Below are 25890 nucleotides of genomic sequence, written 5' to 3'. Positions count from 1 at the left end.
CGTCAAAGTAATATCCACATGAATGCCAGGACCCAAGGTTTCCCAGCAGAATATTGCCCATAGTATCACATTGCCTCCACTGGCTTGCCTTCTTCCCATAGTGCCATCTCTTCCCCATGTAATTGACGCACATGCACCTGACCATCCACATGATGTAAAAGAAAATGTGATTCATCAGACCAGGCCACCTTCTTCCATTGCTCCATGTTCCACTTCTGATGCTCATATGCCCATTGTAGGTGCTTTCGGCAGTGGACAGGGGTCATCATGGGCACTCTGACCAGTTTGCAGCTATGCAGCCCCATATGCAGCCAGTTGCGATGCACTGTGTATTGTGACACCTGTGTATCATATCCAGCCTTAACTTTTTCAGTAATTTGAGCTACAGTAGCTTTACTGTGGGATCGGACTAGACGAGCTAGCCTTCGCGCCCCACGCACATCAATGTGCCTTGGGTACTTATGACCCAGTCACCTGTTCACCGGTTGCCCTTCCTTGCACCACTTTTGGTTGGTACTGACCACTACATAGCGGGAAAACCCCACAAGACCTGGCATTTTGGAGACGCTCTGACCCAGTCGTCTAGCCATCACAATTTGGCCCTTGTCAAAGTCACTCAGATCTGTATGATTGCCCATCTTTCCTGCTTCCAACACATCAACTTTAAGAACTGACTGTTCACTTATTGCCTAATATATACCACCACTTGAAAGGTGCCATTGTAACAGGAATCAGTGTCACTTACCTGTCAGTGGTTTTAATATTTTGGCTGATCAGTGTATTTTTACACTCACCAACTCCAAAAGGTTTTGGATAATAGTCCCATTAGTAATAGCCCCAGGAATAGTCTCGTCATCTGTCTGTTTCGCTCACTATCTATCTTTGTCACTATTTCTATCTCTGTCACTCTCTTTTTACCTGTCATTGTCGCTCTCTCTCTCTTTCGCTCTCGCTCTCTTTCTTTTGTTCTCTCTCAGACTGTGATAGATGTCTGTTACCTGATTCCTGATACCAACATAGGTACTCTAGTAGTCAGCATCGTCTCCATTGTTGGGCTTATCATTGTCAAGGAGCTCAACACATTCCTGGGGAAAAGACTACCTGTACCCATACCTGTGGAGCTGCTGGCGGTGAGTTAACAGGAAGACACATGCACATGCACAAGCGCACGCGCGTGCACGCACGCACGCACACACACACACACACACACATGCAAAACACTCAAACACACAAAGCTACTTGCAGACACATGAAGATACATGTATTCATAGACACACAAATACAAATCAAAGCTCTCTCACAGAGAAGATAGACTATATATAACATGGCACACACACACACACACACACACACACACACACACACACACACGTGGCAAGGAAAACAGAATAGAGGAGAATATGAATAAAGAGAGAGGTGTGAAGGAAAGGTGGAATAAGGAGAAAGGAGAGAGAAAGGCTTTAGTTAAAGGCAAATTTCACAACATGCGTCGTTTCCCTGGTGACATTAATCACTCTCGTCTCACTCATCTCCTGTGTGAATAATAATGTCAGTATCGTAGAGCATGCTATTAATCTCCCTCTCTCCTTCTTTCTCTCTCTCTGTCTCTCTACCTTCAGATCATTATCGCTACAATCATCTCCTGGCAGGTAAACCTAGAGGAGAAGTATGGAGTGGATGTGGTAGGACTGATTCCCTCAGGGTGAGAAACAATAATGATGTCAAACACACACAGTAGCACATTCACACACATTCATGAACACACATGCAAGCGGACACATTCATATACACACAATCACGGAAACATCCAGTACAGATTCATACACACACAATCACAGAAACATACAGTACACACTATTTCACAGCATGTTGTGAAAGTACACACAACAATGCTCAACCAAACAACCTGACACTGTTACAGTGTCACAGGAGCCAATCAGATCTCAACAGTCTGTAAAAGTATTTGTAAAACATGTGTATTTCTATTCTGATTGGTCCCATGCGGTGATTTTAGGTTGTTCCCTGTTGTCTTTAACACAGAAGATGTCATATACTTCTCTCCTTTTCTCATTTCCCTTTTCTTTGTCCTTTCTTATCTTTCTCTCTTTTGGTTTCTTTCTCTCTGTCTTCCTGTTTTTCTCTTTCCCTCTCTGTTTCCTACTGTTTTTTTTCTTGCCCTCTTTCCCCCCACTAGTCTCCAGCCACCTGTTTTCCCAAAAACCGCTCTGTTTGGCCAGGTGATCGGAGACGCCTTCGCGCTCTCCGTGGTTGGCTATGGGATTGCTATCTCCCTGGGGCGAATCTTTGCCCTCAAATATGGATACAAGGTGGACAGCAACCAGGTATGGGTGAGAGGAGTAGCTGATAACCTTGTGGTAAGGGAAGTGAGTCAGTAACCAGAGGCTTTGTTAGTATCAGGATCGCTGATATCACCGGTGTGCCACTGTGCCTCAGGGCAGGGCACTTTACTCCAATTACTCCAGGTGGAGCTGTTCTGAGGCTGGAGCTGTGCTGCTCCCAGTCTGGACACATAATCCACAGTAATGTTGTAACAGATAGATCAAAATAGTATGGCTTAATTGAACCATGGTTAGCTGGATATGCAGGTGGCTACTGAGGATTGAGATACTTTATTGATCCCCGTAGGGAAATCATTCTCTGTATTTAACCCATCCTAGCTCTGTAGCTAGGAGCAGTGGGCAGCTGCTGTGCAGTGCCCGGGGAGTGGTATGGTACTGTCATCACTTAAGAAATACCATCAGGAGAAATTAAATGAATAGATACTAATAAGAGAAGAGGAGCGAGGAAAGGACAGTGAGCCAGAAAGATAATGGATGGATGGATGGATGGATGGATAAATGGATGGATGGTTGGATGGTTGGATGGAAGGACAGAGGGTGTTTCTTAGATAAAAAGATATTGGCATGGATGGACAGTTTGTTTTGGTTACCGTTGTGACCTATAGGTCGAATACCCCTGTCTTCTGATCCTGAATGGTTTGTTCCCTGTTCAGGAACTTATAGCGCTGGGTCTGAGTAACTCCATTGGAGGGGTGTTCCAGTGTTTCGCTGTCAGCTGCTCCATGTCTCGTACTATGGTTCAGGAGAGCACAGGAGGGAAGACACAGGTTGGTGTGAGAATTTGATATCTGCTCTTTTATTAATGTGGCCCATTCTGGCAAGCTGTCTCACTAAGCAAAGAACAAGGTTCACTAAGTAAATGCATATGTTCATGAAAAAAAAGGTTCTTAAGATATAGTATTATGTCAGATCAAAATGGCATTCAGCTATCTTAGATTAATACTGTATTTTATTGTCATTTAATGCCATTAAAACAATCACTGTACCAAAAGTGTGGAGTTTTGCCTTTTTCCAAAAAGTATATGTCATACTTGATCTTACAATTTCAGTCTGGTTTTTGCGCCTTTCACAGTATGGAGACAGCCATTGGTGAAAATCAGTAATGATCTGTTGATGGCAGCTGACTCTGGGCTCTTAACCATACTTGTCCTTCTTGATCTGAGTGCAGCCTTTGATACCATCTCACATAACATCCTAGAGAGATTAGTTTTCATTGGAATCACTAGCACCTCTCATGCTTGGTTTAGATCATATCTCTCTGGCTGCACTCAGTTTGTCCAACTTAAAAATTTGAGATTACAATCCTTTGCTGTTACTACCGGTGTTCCCCAGGGCCCTGTTTTGGACCCCCTCCTATTTATTAATTACCTTTTACCTCTTGGCAACAGCTTCAGGAAATTTGACATTCAATTTCACTGCTACACAGATGACACCCAGCTCTATCTATCCACCAAGCCTACTTCAGCTCTTCTGCCCACATCCCTTTCCAACTGCTTACTAAAAATTAAATCCACGTTCTCATACAACTTCCTCAGACTTAATAGTGATAAAGCTGAGGTTCTACTCATAGGTACTAAAACTACTTTGGCTAAACCTGATAGTTTTTCTCTGTTGACAATTCAACAGTTCCTCCTTCCAATCAGGTTAAGAGTCTGTATGTCATCTTGGACAGCACATTATCTTTTGAAGTACACAGCAATGTTACTCAGTCTGCATACTTCAACCTATGAAATGTTATTTGTCTTCACCCGTTGCTTACACCTGACAGCACTGCCATTCTCACCCACACCCTGATTACATCCCGTATTGGCTATTGCAATTCTATCCTCTTTGGTCTTCCTCCCACATGCCTTCATAAACTTCAATTGATCCAGATTTCAGCTGCCCGTATCATTACAAGAAGTCCTTCTACTGATCATATCACTCCTGTTCTTCAGCAACTTCATTGGCTCCCTGTTAAATACCATGTCAAGTTTAAGATTATGCCTCTCTCCTTTAAGGCCCTTAATAACCCAGCACCTTCATATTTTTCTGAACTCCTTCATATCCACATACCCTCCCGTACCCTCAGATCCTCTTCTGCCATCCAACTCACAACACCATCTGCCTGTTTGACTACTACCATGGGGTCTAGAGCCTTCAGCTGTTCCGCCCCCTGCCTCTGGAACTCTCTCCCACAATACATTCTCAATATTTACTCTTCTTTCCACCTTCAAATCCCATCTCAAAATGCACCTTTTCAAACTGGCATATTCAGTTAGATCTTGATTTATACGGTTACACCCAAGTTGAGTTTTGCACAAATTATGATTTTATACCAATCTGTTATATTAACTTATTGTATACCACTGCTTTGTTTGAGTTTATGATGTCTTACACAGTGTTACTTGTTTTTAACTGTGTTTTGTAAGGTGTCCTTGAGTGCTCTGAAAGGTGCCCATAAATTAAATGCATTATTGTAAAAAAAAAAAACACTTATGGAATCGATTTAAACCCACATCACCATCATCTCCACCTAAACAAACACTATATCAGTTATCAAGGCTGAACTTATTTAGTATCACATTGGTATTTATCGCTCAAAGCCTGTCATCTAGAATAAGGATGGGAGAGGTGAGGAGTCTGAGAGAAGAAGGAGGAGGGAAGAGAGGTGAGGAGAAAGTGAATCCATTGGGCGTTATGGTGATGAGAGTAGAGCAGACATAGAAAGGAGAGAGGTAAGGAAAGAATGGGGGCAAGTGATGGAGAGAGGAGGCAAAAGGAGGGGAGGGGATAAAAAGACATGATTAAAGGGAGACAACGTGGGGAGGAGGAAAGGATAGAGAAAGCTTTATCTGATGGTGCTTGATTTTAAACTTCCTTTTTACTCTCTCATTCTAAACTTTTTGTCTTGTGTTTCATCTTTCCCTCTATATTTCTCTCTCTCTCTTTCTTGCTCTCTCCCTGTTTCAATTTTTGTCTCTCACTGTCTTTTCTCCCATTATACCATATCTATCTGTCTGTCTGTCTGTCTCTCTCTCTCTCTCTCACACACACACACTCTCTCCCTCTCTCTCTCTCGCTCTCTCTGTCTGTCTGTCTGTCTCTCTGTCTCTGTCTCTGTCTCTGTCTCTCCATCTTTCTTCTGTCTACCTAACTCTCTATCATCCTCTCTCTATCACTCTCTCTTTCCAGGTGGCTGGAGCTCTATCGGCCATAGTCATTCTTTTCATCACACTCTGGATTGGTGCTCTCTTTGAAGACTTGCCCAAGGTAGTGTGTGTGTGTGTGTGGGGGGGGGGGGTGCACGTGCGTGCGTGCATACATATGTGCATGTGTGCTTGTGCTTACTATCCTTTGAGAAGTGCTTTAATTCATCTGAATTTTAAATCTGCTTGAAAAGGTTTCTGAGGAAAACTTTATCTCCCTCTTCTTGCAGGCAATGTTGGCTGCCATCATTTATGTGAATCTGCATGGAATGATGAAACAATTCATGGACATCCCTGCACTCTGGAGGAGCAACAGAGTTGACATGGTGAGTGTACTGGAAAAGACGCGATAGATAGATAGATAGATAGATAGATAGATAGATAGATAGATAGATAGATAGATAGATAGATAGATAGATAGATAGATAGATAGATAGATAGATAGATAGATAGATAGATAGATAGATAGATAGATAGATAGATAGATAGATAGATAGATAGATAGATAGATAGATAGATAGATAGATAGATAGATAGATAGATAGAAAGAAAGTGTATTGTTTACTGGTGGAAAAGGAGAAAGACAAAGCATTGTTCAGAAAAAGAAAATGACAGTTAATGACATTTTGGTAACAGGCTGCTACCAACTCAGTAATTTTCCATTATCATTCCTCATCATCTGTCATCACCCATCATCAATGGCCATCGTCCATCACCATTCATTATTCTTTTTTTCCTGCTATTCATATTCATATTATTCATATTCATATTTCCTGTCACCTCTCCTATCATTCTCCTCTGTCACATCTCTCCATCATTTGTCTTTCTGGTTTCAATTTCTTGTTTCTGACTGACTGACTGACTGCCTGCCTGTCTGTTTCATTTATCTCCCTACTCTCCCTCTCTTCCCTTTTCTAAATATTCTGACCTTTCTTTCTCTATTTCTTTCTATCTTTCTTTCTATCTTTCTTTCTTACTTTTTCATCTGCTCTTTATCTCTCTTCCTCTAGATAGATAGATAGATAGATAGATAGATAGATAGATAGATAGATAGATAGATAGATAGATAGATAGATAGATAGATAGATAGATAGATAGATAGATAGATAGATAGATAGATAGATAGATAGATAGATAGATAGATAGATAGATAGATAGATAGATAGATAGAAAGAAAGTGTATTGTTTACTGGTGGAAAAGGAGAAAGACAAAGCATTGTTCAGAAAAAGAAAATGACAGTTAATGACATTTTGGTAACAGGCTGCTACCAACTCAGTAATTTTCCATTATCATTCCTCATCATCTGTCATCACCCATCATCAATGGCCATCGTCCATCACCATTCATTATTCTTTTTTTCCTGCTATTCATATTCATATTATTCATATTCATATTTCCTGTCACCTCTCCTATCATTCTCCTCTGTCACATCTCTCCATCATTTGTCTTTCTGGTTTCAATTTCTTGTTTCTGACTGACTGACTGACTGCCTGCCTGTCTGTTTCATTTATCTCCCTACTCTCCCTCTCTTCCCTTTTCTAAATATTCTGACCTTTCTTTCTCTATTTCTTTCTATCTTTCTTTCTATCTTTCTTTCTTACTTTTTCATCTGCTCTTTATCTCTCTTCCTCTGGTTATCTCTCTTCCCTTAATCCCTGTCTTTCTATTTCTCTCTCCCCATCTGTCTCTCTCTCTCTCTCTCTCTCTCTCCCTCTCTCTCTCTCTCTCTCTCTCTCTGTAGGTGGTGTGGGTGGCTACTTTCATTCTGACCGTGCTGTTTAACCCTGATATGGGGCTTGCAGCTTCCATCGGCTTCGCAATGCTCACCGTCATCTTCAGGACACAGCTGTAAGAACACTAATAGTGCTCTAGGGTGCAAACACACACACACACACACACACACACACACACACACACACACACACACACACACTTCTAGAGACACACACAAAGAAATGTCAACACAGACCGATAAAGGCACACAGACTTGCACTCACACATACACTAAGATACACAAAGATACACATATAAAAGAATTATGTGAGTATTAGCAATGTGTGATTAAACTTGTGGTTAGATGTGGTCTGGCACTACAGCCCAGAGTTAAACAGTGGGTGTGGTTCAACATTAGGTTTCAAGTCAAGTCAATATTATTTGTATAGCCCAATATCACAAATTTGCCTCGGGGGGGGGGGGGGGGGCTTTACAGCAATACAACATCCTGTCCTTAGACCCTCGCATTGGGTAAGGAAAAATTCCCTAAAAAAAAAAAAAAGACCCTTAAAAAGGATTAAGAAATAAGAAGTAACCTCGGGGAGAGCAACAGAGGAGGGATCTCTCTCCCTAGGTGGACAGACATGCAAAGGATGTTATGTGTACACAATTTACAGAATACAACATTGAAAGAGGATAACAGAATTATAATGGAATTATAAAATATATAATGAGGAGGATACCAAGCAGTGTCCAGATGCCAGCGGAACAGCCTAGGACCTGAGCCACGTGGCCACCATCACCATGTAGACCTGACAGGAGGACAGACTACAAATGCACACATATGGGAGACTCACATCATACCATTCACATACATGGAAGAAGAGACAAGAACAGATATTAGTCACACACTGGAGAGAGAGAAGGATAACAAAATTATATGGATTTATAAAATATATAAAGAGTATGATGAGGAGAATGGCAAGCAGTGTCCAGGCAATGGCCACCATCACCATGGGGATCTGGGAGGAGGTCAGACTACATGTGCACATCGGGGAGAATCACATCACACTATTCATATACACGGGTGAAAAGACAGGAGAAGACATCATTCAGAAAGAGAGAAAAAAGAACAGTTGAAATAGTCAATAATCTAAACTCTATAATCTTGTCAGCAGTACAGTGGTTGGTAAATTCACTGAGACAGAAACCGACCCGCCATGCAGTACAGGTTGTGAAGTACTAATTTTAATGGCAACCTATTGTAGGTTAAGACAAAAAGATGAATTTTACATTTGGATTTAAAGGACTCAACAGACTCTGATTGTCTGACAGCAGCAGGCAGGTTATTCCACAAGAACGGGGCCCGCTAGGAAAAGGCCCTGCCACCAGCTGACTACTTTTGAACTTTGGGTACACACAGGAGTCCTGTATTTTGAGAGTGGTGAGCTCGAGGTGGAACTTACGGTTTAAGGAGATCAGACAGGTAAGATGGGGCAAGCCCATTTAGGATTTTATAAGTCAGCAGAAGCACTTTGAAGTCTGATCTAACGTGGATAGGAAGCCACTGAAGGGAGTCAAAGAATTGGTGTAATATGGTCAAATTTTCTAGTGTTAGTTAGGATTCTAGCTGCAGAAATTTTAACCATCTGAAGACTTTAAGCACGGGGCAGACCTGAAAACAGAACATTACAGTAATCAAGTCTGAAAGAAAAAAATGCATGTATTAGAGTCTTGTTAGACATAGATAGGAAAGACCAGATATTAGCTATGTTACATAAGTGAAAAAAGGCAGTCTTGGTGATTTCTTTAATGTGCTTAACAAAGGAAAGGCAAATGTAACACAAACATTTTTGGCTGCCACACTTTGTAAAATCTCAGCGTTATCAAGCGTTACTGTTACTTGATCAAATTGGTGTCTGTGTCCAGCAGGGCAAACAGCCAGCGTCTCAGTTTTATCCGAATTTAAAAGCAGGAAATTTGGTGACATCCAATTTTACACAGCAGCCAATCAGGCCTCTACACTTATGTTGTTTAGTCCGGACTTTCAGACTTTCCAGAAAAGTCCGAACCAGATTGCCAGGTGTGAAACCTCTTGGACCAGGGTACAGGGATCAAAGACTCGGTCTTTGGTCCAAGCTCAGGAGGTAGTCTCGGTTCAGACCAAGGTTCATGAATGTCTAATGTGAAATCAAAGGTTCGGACTTTCGGATCAATCATAGGAAGTGATAAAACAAACACAAACAGTAACACCTAGCAACAGCGAGCGCACCTGGCAACAACGAGTGCACCTGGCGGCAACAACGAGCCAAAAGTTCAAGTCAAGGTCCGCTGGTATGAAAGCAAAAGTCCTGAAACTAATGACTATAAAATAACAGATGTGAAAGCACCAGAACCAGACTCTGGTTCAGACCTTGGTTTGGACTTTCAAGTGTGAAATAGTTATTTGAGACCAATCAGCCCTTATAGGCACATACAGCTGAGTAACATCCACATAGCAATGGAAAGAGAAATCTGGGATTGTGCTTTTTAATATTGATTAAGTGAGAGAAATATGCTGCTTTTGCAGCGGCTAAAACATGCTTGTATTTCAATAAACACTCATGTCAAGATAGGTAAAAAAAACTAAAAAAAAAACGTCCAATTTTGATTTTCACCAATTACATTCCAGTCTCCTGAAGGCCCGCTTAAGAGCATGTGTGTTATTGTTAAACCAGCGTGTAGGCCTGTTTAGTCGCCTAGCTGTGGTAATGAGAGGTGCGACTGAATCGAGGAGACTAGAGAGGGCCACATTTATGTCATTAGTGAGACTTTCAACAGAGTAAGTCTCTACAGTGAAAGGAGCCAAGACTTCAGGCAGCTGCTGGCCAAATGCAGCTACAGAGGATGGACCAATGTGGCGAGTGGCAATTACATCTGTTCCACCAATAACAGGACAGGCCAATGATACTTCAAATTTAATGAGAAAATGGTCTGACACAACAGATGTGGTTGGTAAGACAGTCAGATCAGAAACAACTATCCCTTTAGATAAAACCAAATCAAAGGTGTTACCACTGCAATCAGTTGACTCTTGAAGAAACTGAGTGAACTCCAAAGTATCAGCAAGCTTCAGAAAGGTTTTACTTAGAGGATCATCAGCCTTATTCAGATAAATACTGAAATTGCCAAGAATTAGAATCTCATCAGAATGAGTTGCAAGACTAGAGATAAATTATCCAAAATCTTCAAGAAATAGTGAGTACAAGCGGTCGATAAAGTATCACAGTCTGGACTGAGCAGTCTGTTCATGGCTGAGGAGGATGGATTTAGAACAAGAGTCTCAAGAGAGTAGAATTTAGTTTCAAGTTTAGAAGTTAAACTGAAAATATACTTAAATATTAAGGCAATACCCCCATCTTGTTTATTTGCCCAAGCTATATTGGCATAAGTATAGCCAGGTGAGGAAGCTTCATCTAAGTGAAGGAAAACATTTGGTTTCAGCCACGTTTTACATAACACAATCGTATCAAAACTATGTTCAAGAATCAGATCATTTATTAGTAAGGCTTTGGTAGACAGTGATTTGGTATTTATGAAACCGAATTTAAGCATCTTGAAGTGATCAGTTGTAGGCAGAACGCTAGATGAAATATTAATTGGAATTAGACACCTTGCGTTATTAGTTGACAATTTTGATGACCTCAGCTTTGGACGATGTGTGGTCACACTTTTGATAACATTAGATGTTTGATTCTGTAGATTATTAGGTACTTCATTGCACATTTCACCACCACCAATGGTAGGAATGATTAGTAGATTATTGTGATTCACACATTTAGGAGAGGAGAGCTTGGGAGCAATACAGCAGGGAAGGGAGAGGGTCTCAATGTTATAGACCAAGCTGTCAGTTGGATAATCTACATTATGAGAAATTCCCTGACTAGACATATTAAATAAACTAATTGACTCCACATCTGCACTAGGTTTAAACCTAGAAGACTCTCTAATCACATGTGACCTGCTGAATGATAAGTCCCTAGTGTCAAACTAAATGTAGACAGCTATCTAATATTGCTAGAAAAAAGGGCGGTGCCGTCCCCAGTAGGGTGAATGCCGTCCGCTTTCAGCAGGTAAGGTCAGCCACAGATAGAAGGCCAGTTATCAACAAAACCGAATCCCTGCTCATTACAGTAATGGGCCAGCCAGCGGTTCATTGAGGTGAGCCTACTGTATATCTCACCACTACCCGTCACAGGTAAGCGACCAGAGACAATTAATTGATGATGACACATCTTTCTGGCCAACTCAAGCATCCTGACTAAGTTAGCCTCTGTGATCTCTGATTACTTCATCATAGCATTATTGGTGTCGACATGAATAACAATGTTGCTGAAAGTAGTGGTGCTTTGTGCCTGGGTTCCCTGAGTCTCCCTCCATGATGCCAGCATTATCCTTTATGTCAGAGACTCTGGCCCCAGGTAAACAGTGATCCAAGGCTGGCAAAGCTAATCTGACATGGCTGGTAATGGAGTCTCCTGTCACTAGTGTGTGTTGCTTTACCCTGTTGGCAGGAGCAGGAGAGGTATGCTGACCAGTAGGACTGCCAACAGGGCTGGTGAGGGGCAAAAACCGGTTTGCAGTAGGGAGAGGTGACTGCAGACCAGGTCACATGACCGGTGGCTTGCTCTTGCGAGCCCTCTCACACAGGCAAACAGAGATAAACTCCACCACATCTGCCAATGAGGCTAAGCTAGGGCTAACAATAATAGGTCTGCTCTCAGGCCCGGGACGATCTGGAGTGCCCATCACATCTAATGTAATCCTAGCCAAAAGAAGCTGTTCTAACTCATGGACATGTCTTTCTAGTAGAGACAACCTGTCTGTAACTGTGGAACAGTCCCCACACACCATTGTTTTAACGAAGTTGCTTTGACTGTAAATGCAATAGCGCTAACTGCTAAACTATGCTAAACTCAAAGCTAGTGAACAGAGTAGGAATGAAAGGCTGCCCACTAACACAAGAGCTGTTTGAGAAAGAATACTAGCGAATCACCCGATAAGTGGACTAAGCACAGAAAATAGTACTAGAAATCAGTGGGACAAATGAAGAGGTTAGAGCAGAATATAGAGGAGAAGAGAGAGTAAGAGAATATACAGCATTTATTGATCTAACAAAGCCGAATCTCACAAGATTGGAAGCCGGAAGCCAGGTCTTCTCAGAGAAGTTTGACCGTAAATTCTCTTAGAATGAATATGATTATGGATCTTGAGTATTTTTCTTGTTTTAATGTGTGTGTGTGTGTGTGTGTGTGTGTGTGTGTGTGTGTGTGTGTGTTCCAGGCCCAAATACTCCCTCCTGGGGCAGATCCCAGACACAGACATCTACAGACCAGTGGAGGAATACAATCAGGTATCTACACTTCATTCCACACATTTCTACACTCACATGGTGCCATGGTAGCCTTGGTTCTGTGCTCTCTTGTACTTTTTCTGTTTTTGTTTATTTGTTTAGTTTCCAGCACCCACTCACTGATCACATACAGCAGGTAAGAAATTTTAAGCCTCCAACTGTCTACTGGACAAACTGAACAGACTTTTTTTTACCGATTTTAACTGAACGTTTCAACTAAAGTCTTGCTGAGCTTTTGGCTGGTGCAGCTCTGTGTGGACTCTGATGGAGACACTTACGGTGTAAGCGAGTGCCAGCAAGCTCATTAAACTGTGACAGCAGGGATTCCGAACCACGCTACCATCAATTCACCTGGCAACTGTCAGCTCTCTGACCATCAAGATGAACGAACTTCTACTCGTACGTATATGGAAAAACTTGGACTTTTCCACATCTGCTGCCCTGTGCCTTACTGAAAACTGGCTTAGTGAGCATATACCAGACTTCATCTGCCACAGTTCGAACTCCTTTCAGTGGACCGCGGAACAGGGCTAGTGGGAAAAAATGTGGTGGCAGCATATGCTGCTACATAAACGAAAGTTGGTGTACGGATGTCACAGTGTTGAAGAAATCACGCACGTTTCACTTAGAGACCTTTTTCATTGACTTTAAGCCATTTTATTCACCGTGGGAATTTTCATCATTTAATGTGGTTGGTGTCTATAGCCTACCCCAGGCTTGTGTTACAGGGGCATTAAAAAACCTGGCTGATCAAATTACAAACTCATCTCATCTTCAGCCACTTTTCCGGGATCAGATCGCGGTGGCAGCAAGCTAAGTAGGGCACTCCAGACGTCCCTCTCCCCAGCGACTCCTTCCAGCTCCTCCTGGGGGATCCCAAGGCATTCCCAGGCCAGATTGGACATGTAGTCCCTCCAGTGAGTTCTGGGTCTCCCCCGGGGTCTCCCCCCGGTTAGCTGTGCCGGGTAAACCTCTGAAGGAAGGCGCCCAGGAGGCATCCTAATCAGATGCCTGAACCATCTCAACTGGCTCCTTTTGATGCGAAGGAGCAGCGGCTGTACTCCGAGCTCCCTCCAGATGTCCGAGCTCCTCATCCTATCTCTATGGCTGAGCCCAGGCACCCTATGGAGGAAACTCATTTCAACCGCTTGTATCTGCGATCTCACCCTTTTGGTCACTACCGAAAGCTCATGACCATAGGTGAGGATTGGAACGAAGATTGACTGGTAAATTGAGAGCTTTGCCTCCTAGCTCAGCTCCTTCTTCGCCACAACGGTCTGGTACAATGTCCGCATTACTGCTGATGCTGCACCAATCCATCCGTCAAATTACAAACATGGAGCGTAAATATCCAGACTCCCTTCTCATTATCCTTGGGGATTTTAACAGAGTAAACCTCAGCCATGAACTGCCAAAATACAGACAGCATGTTAAATGTCCCACCAGAGACAAAGACACTGGATCATTGCTACACAACATTAAAGAACGCCTATCGCTCTGTCCCTGGGATTCATCTTATCCCAACCTACAGGCAGAAACTAAAATCTGCAAAACCTGTGGTTAAAAATGTAAGGAAATGGACCAGTGAGTCAAAACTGGAGCTCCAGGCCTGCCTTGACTGCACTGATTGGAGTGTTTTTGAGGTTGCATCTACAGCAGGGACGTGCGGTCAGGGGAGGCAGGGGAGGCAGAGCCTCACCTTTCATCATGAAAAGAAAAAACAAATGATGATAAAATAAAATAAATATTAATATTTGTCTACTGATCTGTGCTATAAATGTAATTCATGTACAATTCCAATAATTTAAATCATTTTTATTATCAAAATCGCCGAATTTGCATATTTCCTATTCAATTAGAGGGGAGATACTCGAGTTGAGGCAGCGAGGAGTGGAGCCTCACCTCGGATTGCGCAATCCCTCACAAACTGGGTTGAGCGCATGCCTTTTGCTTTCTCACTGTTTGTCACCAATGTAATGTTTGTAGACACTTTTATTATATGTCCTCACTTTCCTTAAAATAGTTAATATATGTCATGTATGTGTATAACATATTTAGTCTTGCTGATCTTACATAAAACCGCACTGAAAAAGCATGAGATGAGGCAGCCAGTACCTCTGCCTCACTGAAGGGGGCGTACGCGTGAGCCCACGGGTTTACAGGATGCTTTCTTCTTCTGCTGTTGCTCTTCTTTAACGCAGAGTCAAGTTCACTACAGCAGTTCGTTTATTTTGAAAAAAAATTCTGATTGCAAAAATGGTAGATTCTCTTCCAAGCTCAAAAGTTTCTCAAAACTGGAATTTCTATCAAAAAGCGAAGTGATAGATGATGGAGGACCAATGCCGCCTGAGCAGCTAAAAGGTTTGCTTCAAACAACGGGACAGAAGATAACTCGCTCTTTTCAAACGGAGTGGTGGTGCACCTGAAAAGACTGGCTGTGTGGCTGTGCTACAAGAAACCGCCTTTTCTGCTTTCCCTGTCTTTTGTTCTAAACATGCGATAATATCTGGACGAACACAGGATTTTGTGACTTGAAAAATCTACCAAAAAGCCTCAGCAAACATGAAAGATCAACTACTCATATTCAAAGCCAAATTGCTTTGAAAACTTTTGGATCTTCAAGAATAGATTTGGCTTTGGATGAAAAACGGAGACTAAATATTTCCGTCCACAATGCTAAGGTAAAGGAAAACCGAGAGATTTTAAAAGACCTCATTAATGCAACCTGCTTCCTAGCCAAACAGGAATTGGCATTTCGTGGTAACGATGAGAGTACAAGCTCTTCTAATCGTGGCAACTATGTAGAACTATTACATGCTTTTGCTGAGAAATATATAACTGTACAAAGATAAACAAATACAAAAAGCAACAACAGATAAAAACTACACGATATAAAAAATAGTAATAGTAATAGTAATTGTGGAATTACGATAGCAAATTAGGAAACGCACGGTGCAGAGCAAATGCGCTCTTTCTCTGAGCCGCTCCTTGTCCAAATATGTACCTTAATTATGTGTGTGTAAAGAATGCTGATGAGATATGAAACACAAGCAGTAGTCAATGTGCAAACTGCCAAATGAATGGTGAGTTGAAGCTACTATATTGGGTTCATATATTTGTAAATCTGACTCTGAAAAAGTCAGTGCCTAAACCAGCCACGAACCTCACCGCACGTCGCTGATCTACAGACCTGGACGAACTTACTGACACTGTGATATCTTACATCAGCTTTTGTGAGGACATGTGTGTGCCCACCAAAACTCTCTGTACCTTCAACAACAATAAGCCTTGGTTCACAGCCAAACTTGGGCAGCTTCGTCAGGCCAAAGAGGAAGCCTACAGGGGTGGAGATAGGATCGGGTACAACCAAGTCAGAAACACACTCACAAAGAAGATCAGAGTGACAAAAAGGTCCTACTCTGAAAAGTTGAAAAACAGGTTTTCTGCCAACGACCCAGCATCAGGAGAGGCTTGAAAGACATTACCAACTACAGGAGACCATCCCCATACACTGCAGGGAACAATTGACTGGCTGACAATCTAAATGGGTTTTACTGCAGGTTTGATAAGTGCACTTTCACACCCCTCACCCTCTCTGGCCACAACACACAACCAACTGCATCCCCTGCCAGCTCCTCTCCTCTCCCCTGCCTATTGACCCCCAACCCGCACTCAGGATCTGTGCTGAGGACATGCGCCAGCTCTTCCAGAGACAGAAGACCAGGAAGGCACTGGGCCTGGATGGCATGTCACCCTCCTGTCTCAAAGTCTGTGCTAACCAGCTGGCCCCCATTTTCACACAGATCTTCAAAAGATCACTGGAGCTGTGTGAAGTCCCCTCCCGCTTCAAGAGCTCTACTAGCATCCCTGTGACCAGGAAACACTGTATCACATGATTAAATGACTACAGGCCCGTTGCCCTAACATCTGTGGTCATGAAATTCTTTGAGAGACTGGGGTTGGCCCACCTGAAGGAAATCACAGGCCCCCTGCTCAACTCCCTGCAGTTTGCCTACCGAGCAAACAGGTCAGTGGAGGATACAGTCAACGTGGGATTGTACTACATTTTCCAACACCTCGACTCCCCAGGGACATATGCAATGGTCTTGTCTGTGGACTTCAGCTCAGTGTTCAACACAATTGTCCCAGATATCCTCCACTCCAAACTCTCCAGGCTCACTGCGCCAACTCCCATCTGCCAGCGAATTAAAAACTTCCTGGCAGACAGGAGGCAGCAGGTGCAGCTGGGGAAAATCACATTCAGCACCCGGACAACAAACACTGGTGCCCCCCAGGGATGTGTGCTCTCCCCTCTACTCTTCTCCCTCTACACAAATGACTGCACCTCAGGAGACCCATCTGTTAAACTCCTGAAGTTTTCAGACAGCACAACCATTATTGGCCTTATCCAGGATAGTGACGAGTCTGCATATAGATGGGAGGTTGAACAGCTGGCCCTCTGGTGTGGCCATAACAACCTGGAGCTGAACACGCTCAAAACTGTGGCGATGACAGTGGACTTCAAGAGGTGCCCCCCCCAACTCTGTCCCCCCTCCCACCATACTCAACAGCACAGTGTCTGGAGTCAAAATCTACAGATTTTTCAGTTCCACAATCTCCCAGGATCTAAGGGGGGCATCCAACATAGACACAATCATCAAAAAGGCTCAACAGAGGATGTACTTTCTCCGCCAGCTCGGAAAGTTCACCCTGCCTCAGGAACTGCTGATTCAGTTCTACACTGCAATAATCCAGTCTGTCCTCTGCACATCCATCACTGTCTGGTTTGGATCAACCACCAAACAGGACAGGAAGAGACTACAACGGTCTACAACGGTTAAGTCTGCAGAGAAAATCATTGGTGCCAACCTGCCCTCCATTCAGTATTTATGCATCTCCAGAGTCAGGAAACGGGCAGGCAACATCACTCACACCCTGGTCAAAACCTGTTCCAACTCCTCCCCTCTGGTAGGTGCTACAGAGCACTGTACACCAAAACAGCCAGATATGAAAACAGTTTCTTTCCGCGGGCTGTCATTCAAATGAACACTTAACATTGTCAAATAAATCCAACAATTTTGTATATACTGTACTGTACATTGTACGTGTACAGGTACGCTCTATCATGTCCATCTACCTCAGGCATGTATAAGTAACCTGCTAACATCTATTTCAAGATCTCATATATATTCTCTGTACCATTGCACTTTATCACCTCTTATTTCACCTGTATATCTTCCATCCTTGTGGAAATACCTGAAGATTGTAGTGTTGTTATTCTATGTTAAGTACACTGTGAGAGCCATGAAACCAGAGTCAAATTTCATGTGTGTGCAAACCTACATGGCCAATAAACATGATTCTGATTCTGATTCATTACTTATAGAATCTGCCCTTTCCCTTGCTTCCCTTAATTGCAAGGTCAAAGCTCAGGGGTTGGAGGTCAGTTTGACAAAACAGCGGCCCTTGAGTTGGCAGGGTTTCATTGTCTTGCACAAGGACACTTCAGCAAAGTGTAAGCTTGTTGTCATGAAGATTTAAAACCACAATGTCCAGTCAAAGTTATTATCCTTTTAAAAGGTACCATGCAGTACAATGACAGAAAGTTGAATCAGTTCATCTTGACACGTTTATTGAGAGAACGTTTCATCACTCATCTAGGTGACCTCTTCAGTCTCAACTGACTGCAGGTATCTCCACCTTTATAAACAGCACAGTGGCATAATGACCGAAACCAACGATTGGTTTCATATGCAAATTGCTGTGACCATTAACTAGAGTGACAATAGCCATGTGTACTATTCACAGAGGATTGGGGAATAGTACACATGGCCATTGTAACTTTGGCTAATGGTCACGAAAATATACTTAATAGATCCACCAGAATGATACTGACAAATAAATGGACAGGTTGATTGATTGATTGATTGAGTGATTGATTGATTGATTGATTGATTGATTGATTGATTGATTGATTGATTGATTGATTGATTGATTATTGGATTGATTAACAGGTGAGGCAGATACCTGGGTTGGTGATCTTTCGCTCCTCGGCCACCCTCTATTTTGCCAATGCTGAGATGTACCAAGACGCTCTGTCAGAAAAAGTAAGAACATGTACCTACACATACACATACACACACACACACACACACACACACACACACACACACAGTCACATGCATGCATAGTTACATGAATTTGGACACACAGAAAGGAACATATAACATTCATAATTACATTCACCTTGTCATGTGAAAACAGACACACACACAAACACCACACACAAACAACTCTAGCAGCATCATTTTCCTTTGTCACAGTTTCATCACAGGACATTATCGCCACACTTGCCACACATAATGTGTGACACCTCAATAACTGACCGATTAGCCTTGACATTTCATTATTTTCCACATCAAGATCCTGACAGACTTCATTTAAAATATCATCTTATCCCTTTCTCTTTTCCTCTCCTGCCCCCTCCTCTCTCCCACTGTGATTTCCTCCTCCCTCCTCCTCTGGCCTCCCTACAATACAACTTTCTCCTCCTCTTGCTCTTCTCATTCCCCTGTCATGTTATAGTAGTGAAGGGCCGAATGCGTTGGGGGGGGGGGGGGGGTTTGATGAAAATTGAAAAGAAAGGTGGGGATGGAGAAGAAGAGAGTGATGAGCAAGGGAAATGATAGAGGGTTTCTTTCATTTGAATGGCAGTGTGTCAGAGCCTGGTCTGCACCTCATTTTATTCAATGTCTTTGATGCAAAAGATAAGATTTAACTTTACTTATAGATTATTTTGGGAGTATGTCCATTTTGATTAGATGGTTCACAGAGAAAAAGAGAGTGATTCAAAAAAAAATTCAAATGCAAATCAGGTGTGTTCGGCTTATTTTTTTGTAAAGAAACAATCTTTTTTTTTAAGATGACATCAAAAACATTTAAGAGAAAACTTGAATCAAGTGGCATGGGATGGGGACATTTTTTGAGGAAGCCAAGTGAGATGAGACAAGACCACTAATCTAGGTCCTTTTTTGTAGTGGGGGAGGGGCATGAACGGATTAATGCACGGGCCGACGGGGCCCGGGCCCCAGGGCCCCGCCCTTCTGGGGGCCTCCAAGATTAGCGAAATTACGTCCTCTGAAATCTGCCCAATGATTACCCCTTCTATAAATAATCATTACAAGAGGTAATGTCAATTACCAGGGTTTATATAAGACATGATTTCACTAGAATTCTCAATCATGGTGGCAAAATATTTTTTTCCAATTGTATGCCAAAAATATTCCTGTATTATTTCAAATATGGATTCATTAGCACCAATGTACAAATAAATGTTATAGGCTACACATACAAACAAAAACAAAAATCATTAAAAAAATAAAATAAATTGCATCATGGGCCGATAGATTTGCTCTTGACGATCATGATTGACGTTCAAGTACGTAGCTACATACGTCAGCGTCAACGGTGTTTCTAAACAGTACCAGCATGAACTGCATCGCAAAAGGAAGCCGAGGGTGTTTCCTGATGACTCGAGCGAACCTGCAGCATCACTGGAAGGAAGCCAGAGTTCAGAGTGGAAACTTTTAATGTTATCACTGATCGATTACTGACTTGTCTGGATCACCGACTGCAGGCCTATATGCAGGTGAACAATCTTTTTGGGGTGTTGTTCGAAAAGAACCCTGCTGATTTGAGTGACGCTCGCAAGCGAGCCATGGGATTGGCTGCTGCTTATCCAAATGACTTGGAAAAAGATTTGGCCGACGAACTTTTACAGTTCGTTTTTTGTGTGAAAGATGAGCCTGGTCAATAATCCCCCACACAACTGCTGCAGATGTTGATCAAACACGGGCTCAACTCGACCTTCCCAAACATTTTTATCGCACTGAAACTGTTCCTGACTTTACCCGTCACGGATTGTGAAGGTGAACGTTCCTTTTCGCGATTAGCACGTATAAAAAACCAACTAAGATCAAAAGTGGGCCAAAAGAGGCTGAAAGCATTGTCAGGTATGGCTATCGAATCAGACCTATTGAGATCCATGGATTTTAACGATGTCGTCGAGGACTTTTCCAGGAGAAAGTCGAGGAGGAAGACTGCCTGAGACAAGGAGATAAAGCTTAAAGCCTGGTAAGACCACGGGGGTTTCTTACTTAATGCGGTGTCTGCTGATTTGGCGTTTGGAGATGTAACTTAAAGGCCGGCTCAGGCAGGCTAGGTAACCATCTTCGCCGTGAGACGATAATTGGGTTGTCTATCAGTCCTATATCGTGCTATATTGTGCGCTCGTGTTTGCCGCAGTTACGGGCACTATTCGTTGCTGTTGTATCACGAAAAATCACTGTCACATCATGATTGGCTTGCTGATAACTTTATTATTCACGCGTTTTCCAATATTGATACCAAAGCGTGTATTCCGATTCTTTTCGGTGCTTGTATAAATTGTTGGCACATGTGAGGTGTGTAAAATGCTTTTTATAATCTTGTAACCTTACTGGTTATGCTAAGCTAATTCCTACTCAATATGGGCGTAGCCATATTTAATGTTTATGTCAGTAGCCTATACTGTAGTTTGTTACACGGCTTTGTTGAATACTCGATTCTGATTGGTCAATTACGACATTCAGCGGTGTGTTATTTCTTGATAGACACCGCTGCTAGGTATAACAGACCGTTGCTATGCGTAGAACGTAGTCATCTAACGTAATCTGGATGAATGGACGCAATAGCCTACAATCATTTTTAAATCAATAAAAACATTTTTTGTTATAGTTTGTGGCAAATTATTGATTTATTTAGTAAGTAGCCGTGTAACAAGCGGGATAATGTACAGTACATTATCCCTTACATATTCAATGCATTCTGGGAGGTAACGTTAACGTGACGTTTGCGCGCCTCAGCAGTTAGTGCTGGTGACGGGTGAAATAATAATAACAACAACAACAACAACAACAATAATAATAATAATGTAACGTTTTGTAGGTCCTTTAATAATATCACATGCGTTGCGTTGTTTCCGGTGATTACTGTAAGTCACGTGACTAATCAAAACTGCTTGGTGAAATTGCATTCACACTCTCTGGTGTTGTTATAGAGGGGCCTCGTGAATTATTGTGCCCCGGGCCCCAGATTGGTTTAATCCGTCCCTGGGGAGGGGGTAACTGACAGGAGTACATCGCCACTTTAAAAGCCAACGTAATGTAACCCAATGAGGTATTAGAGCGCCCAGTATCATCCATCCATCGATTATCTGAACCGCTTATCCTGCTCTCAGGGTCACGGGGATGCTGGAGCCTATTCCAGCAGTCATTGGGCGGCAGGCGGGGAGGCACCCTGGACAGGCCGCCAGGCCATCACAGGGCATGTTACACAAAATTGTATCATACAGATGTAGGACTTGCACACGCTAGTTATCTACCATCTTGCTGTACAAAATATAGGCTAAACAATATTGCCCAGTATAGATTAGAATATAAGAAGCATTCATTCAAAAACTCAATCAGATGACGTTTAAAGTTTTACACTTACATCAAGTATCAGTAGGCTACATGAATCAAGCACATGACTTACAAACCCTGTTGTATGTGCTTTACATACAAAAATACTTTCCATAATTATTGTTTAAAACTTGGTGGCACGGTGGCGCAGTGGTTAGCGCGGTCGCCTCACAGCAAGAAGGTCCTGGGTTCGAGCCCCGGGGTAGTCCAACCTTGGTGGGTCATCCCGGGTCGTCCTCTGTGTGGAGTTTGCATGTTCTCCCCGTGTGCGTGGGTTTCCTCCAGGGGCTCCAGTTTCCTCCAACAGTCCAAAGATATGTAAATCAGGTGAATCGGCCATTCTAAATTGTCCCTAGGAATGAGTGTGTGTGTCAGCCCTGTGATGGCCTGGTGGCCTGTCCAGGGTGTTTCCCTGCCTGCCGCCCAATGACTGCTGGAATAGGCTCCAGCATCCCCGTGACCCTGAGAGCAGGATAAGCGGTTAAGACAATGGATGGATGGATGGATGTTTAAAACTAGGTCAAATGTTCATTATACAACATGACCTAAAAGATGTAACAACCAAGTACCAGACTTGCAGAGGCTATAAACAATCACCATCTCATCTACACAGGTAACCTGGCCTTATGGATGCTGCCTGTGGTGCTTATTTTCTGTGTGTAAACAACCACAATGAAACAACGGCCTCAGTAGACTGACTACCATTCGTAGCTAAATCCAGTCAAGCAAGGCACGATATATCTAAGCAATATCACCACGTCAAAAATTGCGCCGATAGCTTCATGGGCAGTTCCGTCAACAGTAAAGCCACAGAGAGAGAAGGGGGTATGCATTAGGGGTGTAATGACCCATTGATCTGGATCGATATATTGATTCAATGATCAGTGATCCAATAGCATTGATGTAAAGTGAAAACATCGATCCATATCGTCATCTTTAAAGTATGCCAAGGATGGGGAAATTTTAAAGCTCTATATTGCTAAACCACTGAGCACACAGATAGAACCTTGTAAATCCAAGGTGATGAAGCATAGACGTGCATTGTTTATATTCATAATTGAATGGTTATCAGAGGCTCTTTAAATTAACTGATGAAAAACATTTGCACTTAATCATGAGAAATGTGGCACTTTATCATGCCACATTTAGCAGTAGTAGTATACACCAGGAGGTGTATTTTAATTCTTTTTATTGAAAATAATATATTGTTTTTAATTTAAATCACTGGAAGAGCTCAGTAATATAATTTTCATCATGCTTTTTGTGAGTTGATATAAATGTAACTGATTGTGTTAAATGGGCACATGATATCGACTCATACTGATCGCAGGTCCCTGAATTGAATTTAATCAAATCGTGGTGGACTTTGTGACATCAGCAAATATTGTATCGCTGTCTAAAGAATGGATATAATATCGTATCATGATAAAACTTGTGATTTACACCCCTAGTGTGTATTTCACTCACCCTACTTGAAGAGGAAGGCCATTCTCCTGTCTTTCCTGGTGGTGAAGTGGTCATTAAGTCAGTTTTGGCGTTGGTCTACCGTCAGTCTTAATTTTAAGTTGCTGCCCCAGTGTTAGTTTGGTAAAGTTGTTTTTTACCTCCATATCTGCAGAACCATATCTGCACACCACTACTTGCTAATGGTGGTATCAATACAAAAAAAAATAGCTTACAGTTAAATCTCCCATTTTTAATTTTTTTTAAATTATGTTGATAACATGCTATTATTTTATTTGTGTGAGGCAAAACGGCAGCTGGCCTCCCTTGGCATAGCTCCAGTCTTTCTTGACTAATCAGTTTGGAGAAGGCATGAGAGTAGCCTCATCTGATTGATCAATCCTTCAGTTTTTTTCACCAAGAGAAGCCAACTTCGGCCTGGCCTCCTTGTGGATGTGACTTCACCACGTCTCCAGTTGGAGTGCAGTACAATGTTTTACCACACACATTAACTGACATTCACCACATGTTAACATTAAGAGGGATGCTGTTTCACTCATTTTAAAATAGTCAATGAGAAATGTGCAAGAGAGGGCAGTAACAGCACAGAGGAATTACCAACACTGTCATTACATTCAGCCATTCCTGCTTGTAACTTAAAACAAAAAAAGAGACTTAGAAATTGTTGGATGACATACTGCTAAAGTACTAAAGGCTGGTACTGGTTTGTATGTGGCTTTGTCTTATCAGAATTAGTTCACTGTGACAAAATTCACAAGTCAGTATTTAAATGTTTTGCTCAACTAGAGACTGAGGACAACCTGCCAGCTTTTGTTGCTAAAACTGGGTGAAAACTTTAGAGAGTTAAAAAAAAACCTGCATCGCAGAACCAGCCCAAAGTCTTGAGGATGGCCCTTCATATTGAGGTGGTGACATGCAGAAGTCGTGTGCTTATAAACACCGTCGTACCACCAACACGTGTATTATAGCTGCAGTCACCGAAGAAAACTCCTTCAAAGTTTGTTAATGTTTGTCGCATTTGTGGCAAAACATTCATTCATCTTTTAAAAACAAACAATCAAATAATATAATGTTGCTCGGGACATCCATTTTTAATGTTTTAAAACGCTCTCTCCATGTTACAAAGTGATTCACCATATCTCCAGTTTGTTTCACTACAGAAGAGGATGGGGGAGGCATCATTTCCGGTAAGGTGTGTCTTGATTTCCAAGGCAGTAGGCGTAGGTTTGTTGGCAGCCCTTCTCACCGCCGTTGTAGCAACTATCTTAGAAGTCCCCACCCATTAGTAGGCGGAGATCTCCGATTGGTATCGCAAGACTAACTGACTGACTGGACCTGATAAACAACTGAGGCAAATATTTGCACAGCCAGAAACCAGAAATTAAATTTAATCACCACAGTTAACAATCTCAGTTTCCGTTCGTCTTTCACTGTCAACCTGTCTGTCTGTCTTCCTGTCTCCTGTCTGCTTTTGCCTCCGTTATGCAGTGAGTATTTGAGTAAGCAGGTGATGTTGTGAGGAAGGTAGTGAAGGGTGAGAGATGGAAAGGAGTGGAAGGATGGAAGAGAGAAGTGGGACGGAAGGAGTGAGTTGGTGATCGAGATAAAGGAATGTCACGATGTCGTCCTCCCTTTGACCCATTTAAATACCAGTGTGTCTGTGAATGTTCTCATTCATCCAGGTCATGGTTATCCAAAGGAGTTGAATCAAGTGCAACTGGACTTGATTTAAACGCCAGTGTCGCATTTATTCAAATATTCGATTCGAAATAAGATTTCATACAGTCTCTGCTGACTGGCTATGAGTGCAGAATATCAATTTGCTTCCTTTTGAATTATTTATGTCCTGTGGTACATGCTTTGATTTAAACTGCCGCATAGTTAACATCTGCGGTTAACTGTTCAAATTGTATTCTAATCGCTGATAAATTAGCGTAAATTCATAGTGAGTGATCCCACCAATCTCCCTGCCCAGTTTGTCATTCTATTGTATCCGTCTCTCTCTCTCTCTCTCTCTCTCTCTCTCTCTCTCTCTCTCTCTCTCTCTCTCTCTCTCTCTCTCTCTCTCTCTCTCTCTCTCTCTCTCTCTCTAAGCCCAGCTCTGTCTCTCGCAGTCTCTCCCTCTCTCCCTACATTTTTCTTCTACCAAATATTAGTTTTCATCCCATCGGCAAACTATTTCGTGTTTTTGCTAACAAGCAGTCAGTTTTATTCAATTAGGGGGAGAAAATAGTGTGAGTGTAAGCCATCCAATGCTGTGGGAGTGTAGCAG

At 42.4% G+C, this 25890-nt stretch overlaps 1 protein-coding gene across 1 annotated transcript in view; it reads left to right on the top strand.

Annotated features, from left to right (window-relative positions):
* LOC130106615 (solute carrier family 26 member 6-like) overlaps positions 1-25890 on the top strand; it is a 57612-nt gene that overhangs the window by 11404 nt on the left and 20318 nt on the right. The window contains exons 7-15 of the mRNA XM_056272793.1: positions 978-1130; positions 1620-1702; positions 2195-2342; positions 3014-3127; positions 5535-5612; positions 5779-5874; positions 7291-7397; positions 12585-12654; positions 18669-18761. Of these exons, the coding sequence (XP_056128768.1) occupies positions 978-1130; positions 1620-1702; positions 2195-2342; positions 3014-3127; positions 5535-5612; positions 5779-5874; positions 7291-7397; positions 12585-12654; positions 18669-18761 (942 nt within the window). The remainder of the gene's footprint in view (positions 1-977; positions 1131-1619; positions 1703-2194; positions 2343-3013; positions 3128-5534; positions 5613-5778; positions 5875-7290; positions 7398-12584; positions 12655-18668; positions 18762-25890) is intronic.

Source organism: Lampris incognitus, chromosome 2 (genome assembly GCF_029633865.1).
Source record: "Lampris incognitus isolate fLamInc1 chromosome 2, fLamInc1.hap2, whole genome shotgun sequence".
Lineage (NCBI taxonomy): Eukaryota > Metazoa > Chordata > Actinopteri > Lampriformes > Lampridae > Lampris > Lampris incognitus.
The sequence above is the reverse complement of the archived record's forward strand: the minus strand, read 5'-3'. Positions and strand labels throughout refer to the sequence as shown.